At 51.7% G+C, this 14484-nt stretch overlaps 2 protein-coding genes across 5 annotated transcripts in view; one reads left to right on the forward strand and one right to left on the reverse strand.

The window, feature by feature from the left end:
- Positions 1 to 640, reverse strand: part of FARP1 (FERM, ARH/RhoGEF and pleckstrin domain protein 1) — a 327115-nt gene extending 326475 nt beyond the window's left edge. For 2 of the 4 annotated variants that reach the window (XM_045009291.1, XM_045009283.1), the window contains exon 1: positions 253 to 640. The gene's annotated coding sequence lies outside the window, so the exon portion shown is untranslated. Of the gene's footprint in view, positions 1 to 13; positions 32 to 252 lie in introns of those variants that run through there. The other 2 variants (XM_045009266.1, XM_045009275.1) reach the window with 2 other exon arrangements.
- LOC123358716 overlaps positions 1 to 14484 on the forward strand; it is a 33683-nt gene that overhangs the window by 4245 nt on the left and 14954 nt on the right. Inside the window, exons 2-3 of the mRNA XM_045000999.1 lie at positions 566 to 882; positions 1396 to 1609. Of these exons, the coding sequence (XP_044856934.1) occupies positions 566 to 882; positions 1396 to 1609 (531 nt within the window). The remainder of the gene's footprint in view (positions 1 to 565; positions 883 to 1395; positions 1610 to 14484) is intronic.

The raw sequence follows: 14484 nt of genomic DNA on the forward strand, positions 1-14484 counted from the left end.
AAAAGGCACCAACTTCTGCTCCGGCCGCAGCCCGGCGCTGAGCAACTGCGCGCCGGCGGGGCCCCCCGCGGATCGCAGGGGCTGCGTCTCTCCCCCGCGGCCAGCGCCCCGCTGCAGGCACCGGCTGGGGGCGGGGGCGAGGCGGCTCTTTCCACCCACCCCGCTGCGGTCGGTCCTCACACCCGCCGGGGCCGCTCGGTGCAGCCGCTCCCCCCACCCCCAGCAGCCCATTGTTCCCCGGGCGGCTCTCACCGTGCGCAGCGCTGGGGCTGCTCGGCTCCCGCTCGCTAGGCTCCCTCTGGCTGGCGCAGGAGGAGTCGGGCTCGGCTGCCGGAGGTCCGAGCCATTAAAGGCTCCGCGGGGAGGCGGCGGGGGCAGGGCAGCAGGGGGGCAGCTGAATCAGGGGCGCCATGTCCGCCTGGCTGGCTCGGCGCTGAGAGGAGGGCGGCGGCGGCGGCTGGGCTGGGCGCGGGGGAGAGGGAGGGACCGGAGCCCCGCTGCCTCCTGCGGACCGGGGGAAGCGGGAACTGGACGCCGCTCGCTGCTGCCGCTACCCCTCCCGGAGGGGGAAGTGGCGAGAGGGAGCCGCCGGCTGGAGGAGCAGGCGGCCGAGAGCCCCCTCCAGCGTTCAGCAGCGCGCCCTGCCTGGCGCGGCCGCGCCTCTCCGCCCCTGGCGCGGCGGCAGCCCGGGGCTCAGCGCCCGGCGGCAGGGAGGGGGCAGTTGCCTCTTGCCGCCCAGGAGGCGGCGGCGCCTGCCTGCTATTGGCGGGCTGGTTCCTGAGCGGTTGGACGCTGTAGGGTCCAAAGTGTCGGTCTCCTCTCAGCCCTCCACGGGGGTGGGGAAGGCGCTCGGCTCTGTGCCCCCCTGCCCTGGAGAAAAAGGTAGCGGAGAAGGGGTTAAATAGGGATTAACTCCAGGGCCGCGGTAACAAAGAGCCCGTAGCACGGGAGAGGCGGTGTGAGTGGAAGGGCTGGGGCTGGTAACAAAGCAGGTTTCCAAGCCATCCCCTGCCTGCAAGGAAAACACTTTTTGACGGGCACAGGGGTTGGTCCGTGAGTAAGGGCTCGGGGGTTGATTGTCAAGGAGCCAGCTCTGAAAATATTTAGCTCCTTTAGAAGAATATCGATGCGGGGTTGAGCGTTTGCCTTTTCAGATTGTTGCCCTAGAATAGCTACAAAAGTCGGGGCACCAATATGTAAGGGCTGGTGCTCCAGGTAAGAGATCCAGCGTTTAGATCCCAGGCCCAGAAGAGGGGTTGAGGGTTGCTAAGGCAGAACAAATGCCAGCTGCATGGAGTGGGGCAGGGGAAAACTATCCTCCAGAGCAAACCCTACAGCCTGTTAAAAATAGATACTCCAGTTCCTGGTGACTCCCCAAATATATTGTTTCAATAGATCCATGCAAATCTAGGAACCCATTAAAAGCACTAGCTTTTAACTCTAAAAGAAGGCCACACACTTCAATGCATGAACAGATAAATACCAAATTTATCAAGAGGCATGGCCCCACTCTATCATTCCCTAAATGCCTGTCCGGATTAGTCAGAGGCTTCAAAGAAACAGAAGAGGATGGATGTAGGGGTAATATACTCACGTTTTCCATTTGCTGGTAAGTAACCTACTTTTTCTCCCTCATTAAATAACTTAAACAGATCACTAATTCTATAGACCTAACAAGTAGTAACAATCTAGACTTAAGAGTGCTCCCAAAGAGGCCTCCAATCTAGCTACTGACTTGTGAGGGGAATGTTAGTACAAGTATGTGTGACTATTATGCATATTTTAGAAAGGGAGTAAATACACAAAAGATTCCTATCCCTGGCTGAAAGGGCTGTTAAGGCTACCTGCCTAGCTGCCTACAAATAGTAGCTCTTAATATAGAGAACACAATCCATTTAGATGGCCTCTGCCCTGAGGTGGATTTCAGATTCCAAGGCCAGAAGTCTGACTTCTTGTCTACCACAGGCCATTTACTTTCCCAAAATAATTCCTAGAGCATGTATTTTAGGGAAAAATCCAACCTTGATTTAAAAATTATCAGTGATGGAGAATCTACCAGGACCTTTGGTAAATTGTTCCAATGGTTAATTAATCTCACCCTCAGATTGCTTTTAGCAGTGATCTGTCCTCTTCATTATTTACCACTCCCCAAGTTTGTGTGCAATTTGCAAACTTCTATCAGGGATCATTTTATATTTTCTTCTAAATTAGCGTTTCTCAAACTTGGATCCATGATGGTACTCCAGGGGGTCTGTGAGTCATGTCTGAGGCCGCCAGCCCTGCTGATCAACTCCTCCTTCTCTTCCCTCCCAGCGCTGGAGAGTAGCATTTCCTCCTGCAGCTGGGTGCATGTCCAGGGCCACAGGGAACCCTTGGCCAAATGGTCCATCCATCGCCCCCTGCAAGACCGGCTGCAGGGGATCGGAGCCTCCAGCCCCCCCATAATTGCCTGCCTACCAGAAGCCAGGGCCCACCCAAATATTCCATGCTGGCTGTGCCACTGGGATAGGGCCTTGGAGAGGTGGGAGGAGGACCTGGGGCTAAGTAGGGAACCAGGGCCGGTGCAAGGATGTTTCGCGCCCTAGGCGAAACTTCTACCTTGCGCCCTCCCTCCCGTACTCCCACCCCGAGGTGCCCCCCCCCCGCGGCAGCTCTCCCCCTCGGCCCTGAGGCACCTTCCCCACCCCAGCTCACTCCTGCTCCGTGCACGAACACCCTGAGCACGCCGTCACTGCTTCACTTCTCCCGCCTCCCAGGCTTGCGGCGCCTAAGTTGATTTGTGCCACAAGCCTGGGAGGTGGGAGAAGTGAAGCAGCTCACCCCTGCCCCACCTCCTCCCCGAGCACGCCGTGGCTGCTTCACTTCTCCTGCCTCCCAGGCTTGCGGCGCCAATCAGCATAGGCGTCGCAAGGCGGGAGAAGTGAAGTAGCCACAGCGTGCTCGGGGAGGAGGCGGGGCAGGGGTAAGCTGGGGCGGGGAGTTCCCCTGTGTGCTGCCCCCCCCTTTACTTGCTGCAGGCGGCCCTCCCCGCGCTCCCCTGCCCGCGCTCCCCTGCCCCAGCTCCCTCCGACTAAATGCCGGCGGTGACTGGGGCAGCCAAAGATCCGGCCGCTGCAGTCGCTGCCGAAGAAAATGGCGCCCCCCAAATCCTAGTGTCCTAGGCGACCGCCTAGGTCGCCTAAATGGTTGCACCAGCCCTGCAGGGGACATGGGGGGTCCATGAAAAATTTTAAATCAAAATGGGGGTCCTTGGCTTGCTAAAGTTTGAGAACCACTGTTCTAAATCATTAATGTAAGTGTCCTTGGAACCTCTGATTGTTCCACCCATAGACTCCATTTTCCACATGTCAGATTTGCAGCCGCTCCAGTGATAACTGTCTGAATCATAGCCCCAAGGTGCAAGCTGGGTACAACTCACCATCTATCAAGCCTAGGATGGCCATCACATAGCTAGAGCACCGTTTGGATTTCATTCAGTGCTTTTTAAGCTACTCTGCCATACCTGGAAGATGCAGAGGAGTCAGCCAGGAGACACTACAGCTAGACTCAAGGAAGTTCTAACACCTCTGTAAAAAACTGGCCACGTGGAAGATAGAGCTGGAAAGGAGATCACTGTTCACAACTCCTCAAATTTTGACCAGAAAAAATCCCCTCAGGCACATATGAAGGCAGGAGCTGTAAAACCCACTGACCGCACACTGCCACAGAGACAGAGAAACTAGAAGCAAGCAGGAGCTGAGGGGGTGTGGCCAAACTCTGCAATTCCAAAATTCAAATCCACCTCCATGAGCTGCAGAAAGAGGAGAGCATCAAGACATCAAGCCTAGAAATCAAGAATTGTGGGAAACTGTGCGCAAAAAGCATCGTGTCAGACACGTGGGTGCACACCACAGTAATGGAGAGATTTCTCTAACTCACTTTCTTCCCTTTTCCCCATCCTTCTTCAGGGACCCATCTCATGAGACCATATTATTTCAAGAAGTACAGTCTCTTCTGGAAGTGGGAGTGTGTGACAGTTTTTACCCCTATGTTCAACCCCTTTTAGAGGATTATGATGAAACTTGTACAAAATATGCCTTGTGAGATGTCATATGAAAACTCATGTGCTGATTATTATTTTCTTGGTAAAATATATGTGACAACATTCCACTGTGTGATATTACTGAGACATGTTTCAACATGTCCTGGTGGGCAGTCACAAACCAGTTCCCCGGAGACAAAAAGCTAGCCAACACCTCAGCCTGGTGTCAACGAGATCAAATGGACCATCACCTGACTAAGTGGATACACTCAGGCAGTAGAAAAGGTATGAGCAAAAAACAAAACTTACATTTTGACAGAAGTAACTTAAGATTCCTGTCCACTCAGACTTTGTTTCCTGAACCTCAACTGGAAATGATTCTTGTGCAAGAGAAATGACTAAGGGGACAGAGCAGATGCCCCAAACCATCTCTCCCTTTCTCTCTACCAATGGCATAAACACCACCTGAAGCAGAAAGGAAGCAGCACTGGACGAAGACCCTGACAAAGAGTCAGCCATTAAGACCATTGGAAATTGTGGTGAGACAGACTTTTGCTTTGAATTCACTTATGTATTAATTGTGTTTTACCTTTTATTTCTTTGTAACCAATTGTGACTTTTATGCCCCTTACTTGTAATCAATTAAAATCGATCTTTCTATAGTTAATACATTTGTTTTATCTAAACCCACATGTTCAGACTGAAGTGTTTGGGGAACTCCACATGGGGCCTCCCTTTTTCCAGTACCTCTGGAAGGCTCACAATTCTCCAATTGTTTCCCCTTGATCTTTCCTCAAGATTATTAACCTTCTTCTGCAGTGCTTCAATAATTCTTTCCTGTTGCTCTGAGGTTATATTATTTTCTCAAGACTAAACATGCCTAGGTTTTTTTAACCTTTCCTCATAGGTAAGTTTTTCTAAACCTTTTATCATTTTTGTTGCTCTCCAATTTGTCCTCATCTTTTCTAAAGTATGGCACCTAGAAATAAACATAGTACTCCAGCTGAGGCCTGACCAGTGCCAAGTAGAGCAGGACAATTACCTCCCCTGTTAAAACACCCCAGAATGACATTAGCCTTTTTGCAACAGTATCACATTGTTGACTCATTTAATTTGCAGTTCAATATCAGCCTTAGATCTTTTTCAGTAGTACTACCTCCTAGGCAGTTATTCCCATTGTGTAGTACATTTGATTTTTCCTTCCTAAGTAAAATACTTTGCTCTTGTCTTTACGGAATTTCATCTTGTTGATTTCTGACCAATTCTTCAATTTGTCAATGTTCTTTTGAATTCTAATCCTGTCCTCCACAGTGCTTGCAACCCCTCCAAGCTTGGAGTCAACTGGAAATTTTATAAACATCCTCTCCACTTCAAGTCATTGTGAAAATATTGAATAGTACCAGCCCCCTGACTGACCCTTGTGGGACCCCATAAGATAAGCCTTCTCAGTTTGACAGCAAAGAAATAGTGGTCCTTCAAGATATGATGCAGATGTGTATTCCAAGTAGGTGTGTGCATGCACCAGAAATTTTTATCTAGCAGTGCCCATAGCCACTCCCTGGCTATATAAGGTGGGGCCACCCTGATCCCCCTCAGTTCTTTCACATCAAACGTCTAGAGGAAGGCTCCAACACACAGGATAGAGGGTGTATCTGCTGAGGAGACTTAGCCAACCCTATCATATGCAGCCTTGATACAAGACATTATCCATCTAGAGATGGTTTGCGCTAAGACTGCTTGACCCTTCATGCAGTCCACATGAGATATGAACAGGAGAGATGAAGCACAAAACTATTCAGTCCTGTTCAGATAGATGGCTAGACAGCATCTAATGTCTAGCATATGGACGCGTTGCTCCTCCAGGTAGGAATGCAGCTTGGGGAAAAATAAAGGCAAATATACCGCCTGGTTCAAATGAAACAGAGACCACCTTGGGTACAAACTTTGGCTGTGGCAACAGGAAAGGACTATTAAAGGCTGTCCAACCGATCCTACATAACAGTAGGAAGCCTTCCACTAGAACAGCCTACTTGGCTAAGTGGAAAAGGTTTTCCGTATAGACCTTGGCCCCATGGGACCCAGTCAGCAGAGGCTTCCATCCAGGACATCTTGGAGTATCTGTTACACCTTCAGGAATCAGGCTCAGCATTTAGTTCCCTGAGAGTGCACTTGGCAGTAATATCAGTGTTTCATCCACCTTTCCAAGGAAAATTGGTTTCTGTAACGCCATGGTGACAAGATTTCTGAAAGGACTTCTCTGCCTGCATCCTCCAGTCCAAGAGCCATGTACAGTAGAACCTTAGAGTTACAGACACCTTGGGAATGGAGGTTGTTCACAACTCTGAACAAGCCATTATAGGATGCTTCTCAGGGCAGACTGCTTGGAGCGGGGCCTCAGAGCTCTGCAGTGGCTGCCTAGCAAATGGGGGTGGGGACAGGCAGCTGGTTCTAGCCCCCCCCCCCCGTCTGCAAGAGTGATGACTGAGGCACCCTGGGACACCACAGTATCAGTGGGCACACAGTGCAGGCTGTGGTCCTTTAAAACTGAGCCACTGCTCCAGAGCGCAGTGTGCAGGCAGGCGATCAGGATCCGAGTCCAGCAGCTTACACTCCAGGCCAGGTTTCAGTATCATCTCAGGAAGTTTATTTCCCCGGGCTCTGAGCTTGCAAGCTTGTTCCCCTCCCAGCGAGGCGGGGAGAGAGAGGGGAAAACAGCATTCACCGACCTCCTACTGTAAATGACTGCCAACTTTAAGATGCAATACAGGCATAGTACAGTATTTGCTGGTTTGTTTGTTTTTGTCTCCGCTGCTGCCTGGTAGCTTCCAGTTCCCATGGTGTCTACTGTACTTCCAGTTCCCATGGTGTCTGATTGCCACTTTCAGTACAGTAGAACCTCAAAGATCTGAATATCAGAGTTACGGACTGTCTGGTCAGTCTCTTACTATGAAGTAAAGATATATGCTGTGACTCAGTAGAATGGCCATGTGGAAGTAGGTGTCTTGAAGGTCCAGACACAATCCAGTCATTCTGAGACAAAACAAGGAGGAAAGCAGATAAGAATGACTGTGCAGAACCTCACATATTCGATGAAGTCGTTGAGTCTGCAGAAGTAGGGTATGGGCCTCATCCCACCCTTGGATTTCGATATCAGGAAATACCAGGAGTAGAACGCATGAACCTGGTGTTTTTGCAGAATCTCCACCAACACGAGCAGAGAGCTGACCTGCTCAATAAGAAATGTCTTGTGAGAGAGATTTGTGAAGAGGGACAGGAAGGGGAAATAGAAAAGCCTGTCCCTGAAAGAACAGGGGGATGACAAGGGAGGAAGGAGGACAACTGGAAAAGTGCTCTGGACCGAGTCAAAATTGGCACTCAGTGGATGCCAAAAGGAGAGCAGTGCGACTAGGCCCTGAGCTCAAGTGCTTCCTCTTGTGAGACTTATCCCTCTTCCTAGGGTAGTCTCGGTTTCTTGGGGGGAAGGGTTGCACAAAGGGGTGCTGTGACCTGTATGGCTGCTGTTGCTATGCTCTGTAATGGCATTTCTGTGTAGGTCGAATATTCCCCCCTCCCCCCCGAGACCTTAAAATAGCCCTTGAGTCCTTAAAGGAATGCAGGGTTTCCATCAGTCTTGTCCGAAAGCAAGGTTCGGCCACTGAACAGCAAGTCCTCAATGGCTTACTAGATCTCCAGCATGATTCCCGAGTTCTGGAGCCAGGAAGCCCTCATAGTAATTGCTGAGGCCATGGCTCTGGCTGAAGTGACCACTGCAACAAGGGCAGATGGCAGAGATGTTTTAGTCACTAAGCATCCCTCAGCAACAAATGCCTGAAACTCATCCCGGGAAGCCTTGGGCAACTGTTCCTCAAATTTGTCCATAGTGGACTAATTCAGGAAGTTATATTTGGCCAGCAGGCATGGTCAGCATGTGAACCCCACGTTCAGAGAGGCTAGACCCCTGCTTTGACTCTTCTGCCCGAGGCCCTGCCTGCTGGAGCCAGAGGAACCCCGATTGGCCAAGCCAAGCTGCCCTGACCAGCCCCAGCCCCACCCAAGCCACCTGGTGCCACCCACCTTAGGCCCTGCCCCAGGGCCACCTGTCCAAGCCACCCACCCACCCAAGAGCCCTGAGCCCCAGCCCACACCACCTCAAGCTCCAGCATGCACCACCCCGATCCCCCATTAGCTTTGGGGGAGAGATGGAGTGATAGTGGGAAGAGGAGCAGCATGGGTCACGGGGGAAGAGCAGGATGCAAGAGCGGGGCCTTGAGGTGGAGCATGGGCAGGGTCACGGCCTGGGTTTTGGGAAGCTTAGCCTCCCTTGGCCTGTTATACCTGCCGCCCATGCGAGCAGGACTTGCTGGTTCACAATTATCATCTGTAGTGATGATGTGTATATACATATCTTTCTTCCTAGAAGGTCCAGGCACCTCCAATCTCTGTCCCTGGAGGAGGACTTTAACCTGCCTTGCTGGGCCCTGTCATTTACCACTGTGACCACTAGGGAGTTGAGGGCTGGGTGTGAATAAAATCCTTCATATCCCAGTACAGGCACAAAATAGCATTTCCTCAAGTGCTTGGCCACCGGCAGTACCAAGGCCAGTGTACCTCAAGGAGCAACTCATTAATCAGGAGGGCCACCGGCCTAGGGACAAAGGGCTGGAGAATGTCCATGAGTTAATTAGTATTCTCCTGGAGAAACTCTGCCTGAATACCCAGGATTGAGGACACGGACATAAAAGATCTTGATATGCCTTGAAGTCTCTGGGATGAGCCAGGCAACACCGCATCGTCTGGGGATGAGGACAAGGCTGTTGGTTGAGGCAGTATCTCCAGATAGGGAAACTCTGGTGACTCCACAGGAAGGGGAACTGCAGGCGTCTGGACTTGTGACTGGTCCGCAGCCACCAATGCCGCATGAGTAGTCAATCTCGCACTTGATTTGGAGTACGCGTGAGACCTCCAGGAACAAGCGGTTTCCCAATGAGAGCAAGGCAGGTACTGGTATGGATAAGGCATTGGTGACCAGTAAGGCCAACCACCAGGCCAGGGACCTCCATCCCAGCCTCAGGGTGCATATGCCAACTTTGGTGGCAGTGTTGGTACACTGGTGGCCTCCGGACCCCCTCAGGTGAAGTGGAGTGGGAGGACAAGGAGCTCAACTCTGAAGCAGAGGAGTCCTGGGACCTCGGAGACATGTAAGGGGCAACTCCAGAGGGAACCAACAGGCAATCTGACTCATCTGGAGCCCAGAATGAGATCAGGATTGGCACCCCCAATATCGTGAGCACTACCAATTCTGAAAAGATTGATGCCACAGGCAAGGTCGGTCCTGGTGCAAATGAGGGTACTGGAGCACCCACATGCTTCCACATGGAGGGCGGTTTCAACCTCTATGGAACCATCTGCAGCCAAGGAAGGGCCTTGTATCAAAGAACCTTGTCCTGTCTCAGGAACCATGTCCATATTAACCCAGGAAGGGGTGTTTCATAGTGTGGTGCCAAGACTTTGGCAATACACTCCAACTGAGGGGTCATCACAGGCGCCAGCCTCACAGTCTTGGACCAGTGGTGAGGATGGGACTGAAAGGCAGAGTAGATCCACTGAAGCCTGGTACGCTGACACCACTGACATGGTCAGTACTGGCATTGCTTCCATTGATACTGGATGCCTGGAGGCTGGAACCAAAGTCGATGGTATGGGGTGTCTGCCTTCCCTATCCTGTACCAAGGGAAGGTCAGAGGCACCTATGCCAGTCCACGCTCTTCATAGGGGAGACAGAAGAGTTGCCCCGGGACCTGGAGCAAGACTCCTTATTGGTCTTATATGATCTCTTCTTTGGCACCGATGATGTAGAACGACTCCCGCACCTTTTCAGAGAGGCCCCTGCCCTGGAACCGAGGCAACAGCACTCTCTGAGCCAGGCAGCGATCTGTGGCCTGAAGAAAGCCTCCGTACCAGGTCAGGCTTCCTGGCCTGCTGAAGCAGGTGCTGCTTAAGGTGAAGGTCCCATGCCACCTCAGTCCTCTTCTTGAATGATCTACAAATCGAACAGCTCTTCTTAAAGTGGGCTTTGCGAAGGCAGAGCAAGCACCACATGTGGGGGTCACTGTTAGGAATTAGCACTTCACACGAAGGACAATGCGTGAACTCTGGTGGGGGCATCACCGGAGAGCACAACCACTGACACTATACTATATACTATAACTTTTAACTAATACTACTGACTAACTTAACCATGTACAATAAAAACCTAGGCTAAGAGATAAATTGCAAGGTTGTGAAGCAGCAATCACACAGAGCTCCGACTCAAGCAGACAGGCATTGAGAAGGAACTAAGAGTACTTGAGGTGGTGCCACCTCGTATAGCCAAGAGAGGGGCTACAGGCATGAGGTGCAAGCACCACCCCTCTACTGGTACTGCTTGGCAAAAGTCTCCAGTTCTGGCATGTGGGCAGTGCTCATACCTACTTCGAATACACATCTGCATCAACTCCAAGAACCACCATTGATAACTACTCTTTGCGTGCTGTCTTTCAACCAGTTGTGCACCTACCTTATAGTAAATTCATCTAGTGTGCATTTCCCTAGTTTGTTTGAGACTGTCATGTGGGACTGTCAAAAGCCTTACTAAAAATCACATCTACTGCTTCTCCCTATCCACAAAGCCTGTCAAAGAAGGAAATTAGGTTGGTTTGATAGGATTTGTTCTTGACAAATCCATGCTGCCTATTCCTTATAACTCTGTTATCCTCTAGGTGCTTACAAATTGATTAACTGTTGACAGATACTGAAACAATTAGGCTGACTGGTCTTTAATTCCCCAGGTCCTTTTTCTTCCCGTTTTTAAAGATAGGTAATATGTCTACTCTTCTCCAGTCCCCTGGGATCTCACCTGGCCTTCATGAGTTCTCGAAGATAAGCATTAATGGTTCCAAGATTGCTTCAGCTAGTTCCTTAAGTACCACATGATGAATTTCATTAAGCCCTGCCAACTTCAATACATCTAACTTTCCTAAATATTCTTTAACCTGTTTTTCCTATTTTGGCTTATATTCCTTCCTTATTGCTAATTTTGTGTTGGATATCTGATCATCATTAACATTTTTGGTGAAGACTGAAGTAATACAAGCATTAAACATTGCAGCCTTCTTGATGTAATCAATTATTAGCTCTCCTATACTTCCCTTCAAATACATTAGGCACAAGAAAGATTAAGGACCAGTTCTTATTGCCCTTTATGTCCCTTGCTAGCTGTAACTCATTCTGGACCTCAGCCATTCTGATTTTGTCCCTACATACTTGTGCTATTCTTTTGTACTCCTTAGCAAATTCTACTATGTCTCCACTTTGTGTAGGATTCATTTTTGATTTTTCAGGTCATTCAAGAGTTTCTCATGGCCTCTTACTGTTCTTCCTATCTTTTCTTTGAATTGGGATAGTTTACAGTTATCCCTTTAATATTCTTTTGAGAAACTGTCGACCTCTCCTGACTTTTTTTCCCCCTTAGATTTTCATCCTTTTGGACCTTACTCTGAGTTTGTAAAATCTGCTTTTTTGAAGTCCCCTTATCCTTATTCTGCTGGTTTTACTCTTTTCTTTCCATAGTATCATGAAATGTATCATTTAATGAACACTTTCACCCAAATTGCCTTCCAACTTCAGATCTGCTACCAATGCTTTCCTGGTGGTCAGAATCAAGTCTAAAATTAACTGTCCTCTCATTATTTCCTCTACCTCCTGAAAAAGACGGTTACTCACCGTTGTAACTGTTGTTCTTCGAGATGTGTTGCTCCTATCCATTCTATGTAGGTGTGCACGCCGTGCGTGCACGGCTCTTCGGAACATTTTTAGCCTAGCAACACCGGCGGGCCGGCTGGGCGCCCCCTGGAGTGGCGCCGCTATAGCGCTAGTTATATACCCCAGCCGGCCCGTCCGCTCCTCAGTTCCTTCTTGCCGGCTACTCCGACAGTGGGGAAGGAGGGCGGGTCTGGAATGGATAGGAGCAACACATCTCGAAGAACAACAGTTACAACGGTGAGTAACCGTCTTTTCTTCTTCGAGTGATTGCTCCTATGCATTCCATGTAGGTGACTCCCAAGCCTTACCTAGGCGGTGGGGTCGGAGTGAGACGTGGCAGAGTGCAAGACTGCGGAGCCGAAGGCTGCATCGTCTCTGGATTGCTGCACCAACGCGTAGTGGGAGGCGAAGGTGTGGACAGAGGACCAGGTGGCCGCTCTACAGATGTCCTGAATGGGGACATGGGCCAGGAAGGCGGCAGACGAGGCGTGCGCTCTCGTAGAGTGAGCGGTAAGACGGTCAGCTGGCACCCTAGCCAGCTCGTAGCAAGTTCTGATGCATGCGGTGACCCATGAGGAAATCCTCTGAGAGGAGACCGGCTTGCCTTTCATACGTTCTGCAACCGCTATGAACAGTTGTGGCGAACGCCGGAAGGATTTTGTCCGGTGTATGTAGAACGCAAGGGCCCTGCGGACATCCAGGGTGTGCAGCTGTTGATCCCGACTCGAGGCATGAGGCTTCGGGAAAAAGACGGGAAGGAAAATGTCCTGATTTATATGGAAGGCTGACACCACCTTAGGGAGGAAGGCCGGGTGAGGCCGAAGCTGGACCTTGTCCGCATGAAAGATGGTGTACGGAGGACCGGCCGTCAGGGCCTGGAGCTCGGAAACTCGCCTCGCTGAGGTTATTGCGATGAGAAAAGCTGTTTTCCACGACAGGTGGAGCAGTGAACACGCAGCCATGGGCTCAAAGGGAGGTCCCATGAGCCTGCCCAAGACCAGATTCAGGTCCCAGGGCGGAGTTGGGGCCCGCACTGGCGGGAACAAACGCTCAAGACCCTTGAGGAAGCGGGAAACCGTAGGATCGGAGAAGATGGATCGGTGACCGACGGGTGGCCTGAAGGCCGATATCGCTGCCAGGTGCACCTTTAACGATGAGACCACCAGGCCCTGTTCTTTAAGCGACCAGAGGTAGTCCAGTATCGTTGGGATAGGGACGACGAACGGATTCAGATCTTTCTGGTCGCACCATATGGCGAAGCGCTTCCATTTGGAGAGGTAGGTCGAGCGAGTGGAGGGCTTTCTGCTCTCCAGCAGGACCCGCTGGACCGCTGCCGAACAGGTCCGCTCCGCGCGGGTCAACCACTCAGGTACCAGGCTGTCAGATGGAGGGACTGCAGGTCCGGGTGGCGGAGCCTGCCGAAGTCCTGCGTTATCAGGTCCGGCCATAAGGGTAGAGGGATGGGATCTCGTACCGATAGCTCGAGCAGCAGAGTATACCAGTGCTGTCTCGGCCAGGCCGGAGCGACGAGTATGAGGCGGGCTCTGTCCCTCCGAAGCTTGAGAAGCACCCGATGTACGAGTGGGAACGGAGGGAAGGCATACAGTAGGTGACCCGTCCAGGGGTAGAGGAATGCGTCCGACAGGGAGCCTGGGGCGCGACCCTGGAGCGAGCAGAACTGGTGGCACTTCCTGTTCTCTCTGGAGGCGAACAGGTCTATCCGGGGAAACCCCCACCTCCGGAAAATCGTGTGAACCACATCTGGGCGGAGGGACCACTCGTGGGACAGGAACGACCTGCTCAGACGGTCGGCCAGCGTGTTCTGCACCCCTGGAAGATAGGACGCCACTAGGTGAATGGAGTGGGCTATGCAGAAGTCCCACAGTAGCATCGCCTCCGTGCACAGCGGAGAAGATGGGGCTCCACCCTGCTTGTTGACATAAAACATTGCCGTTGTGTTGTCCGTCAACACCGCGATGCAACGCCCCTGGAGACTGGGGCAAAAGGTTTGACAGGCGAGGCGAATCGCTCGGAGCTCTCTGACATTGATATGGAGGGAGAGCTCTCGGGGCGACCAGAGGCCTTGGGTGTGCAGGTCGGCTAGGTGCGCTCCCCACCCCAGCTCTGACGCATCCGTGGTCAGAGTGGCGGATGGTTGAAGAGGGCGGAAAGAGACTCCGGCACACACGACTGCTGGGTCCAGCCACCAAGTGAGCGAAGCGAGTGCTGGCTTCGTGGGCGTGACCACCATATCGATGGAGTCGCGGTGGGGCCGGTACACTGACGCGAGCCAAATTTGAAATGGGCGAAGGTGCAACCTCGCGTACTGAGTGACGAATGTGCACGAAGCCATGTGGCCTAGAAGGCGGAGGCAGGAACGCACTGTTGTCCGTGGAAAAGCTTGTAGGTCTCGAACTAGAGAGACCAGAGACTGATGCCGAGGTTGGGGCAGGCAGGCCCTGGCCAAATTGGAATCCAAGACCGCACCGATGAACTCCACTCTTTGCGAAGGGGTCAACATCGACTTCTCGGCATTTATCATGAGCCCTAGACGCTGAAACAGGGCTAGGACCGTGGCCATGTGGGACGCCACCAGTTGGCGGGATGGTCCTCGGACTAGCCAGTCGTCGAGATAGGGGTAGACATGTATCCGACGACGGCGG

This window comes from Mauremys mutica, chromosome 1 (assembly GCF_020497125.1).
Source record: "Mauremys mutica isolate MM-2020 ecotype Southern chromosome 1, ASM2049712v1, whole genome shotgun sequence".
Lineage (NCBI taxonomy): Eukaryota > Metazoa > Chordata > Testudines > Geoemydidae > Mauremys > Mauremys mutica.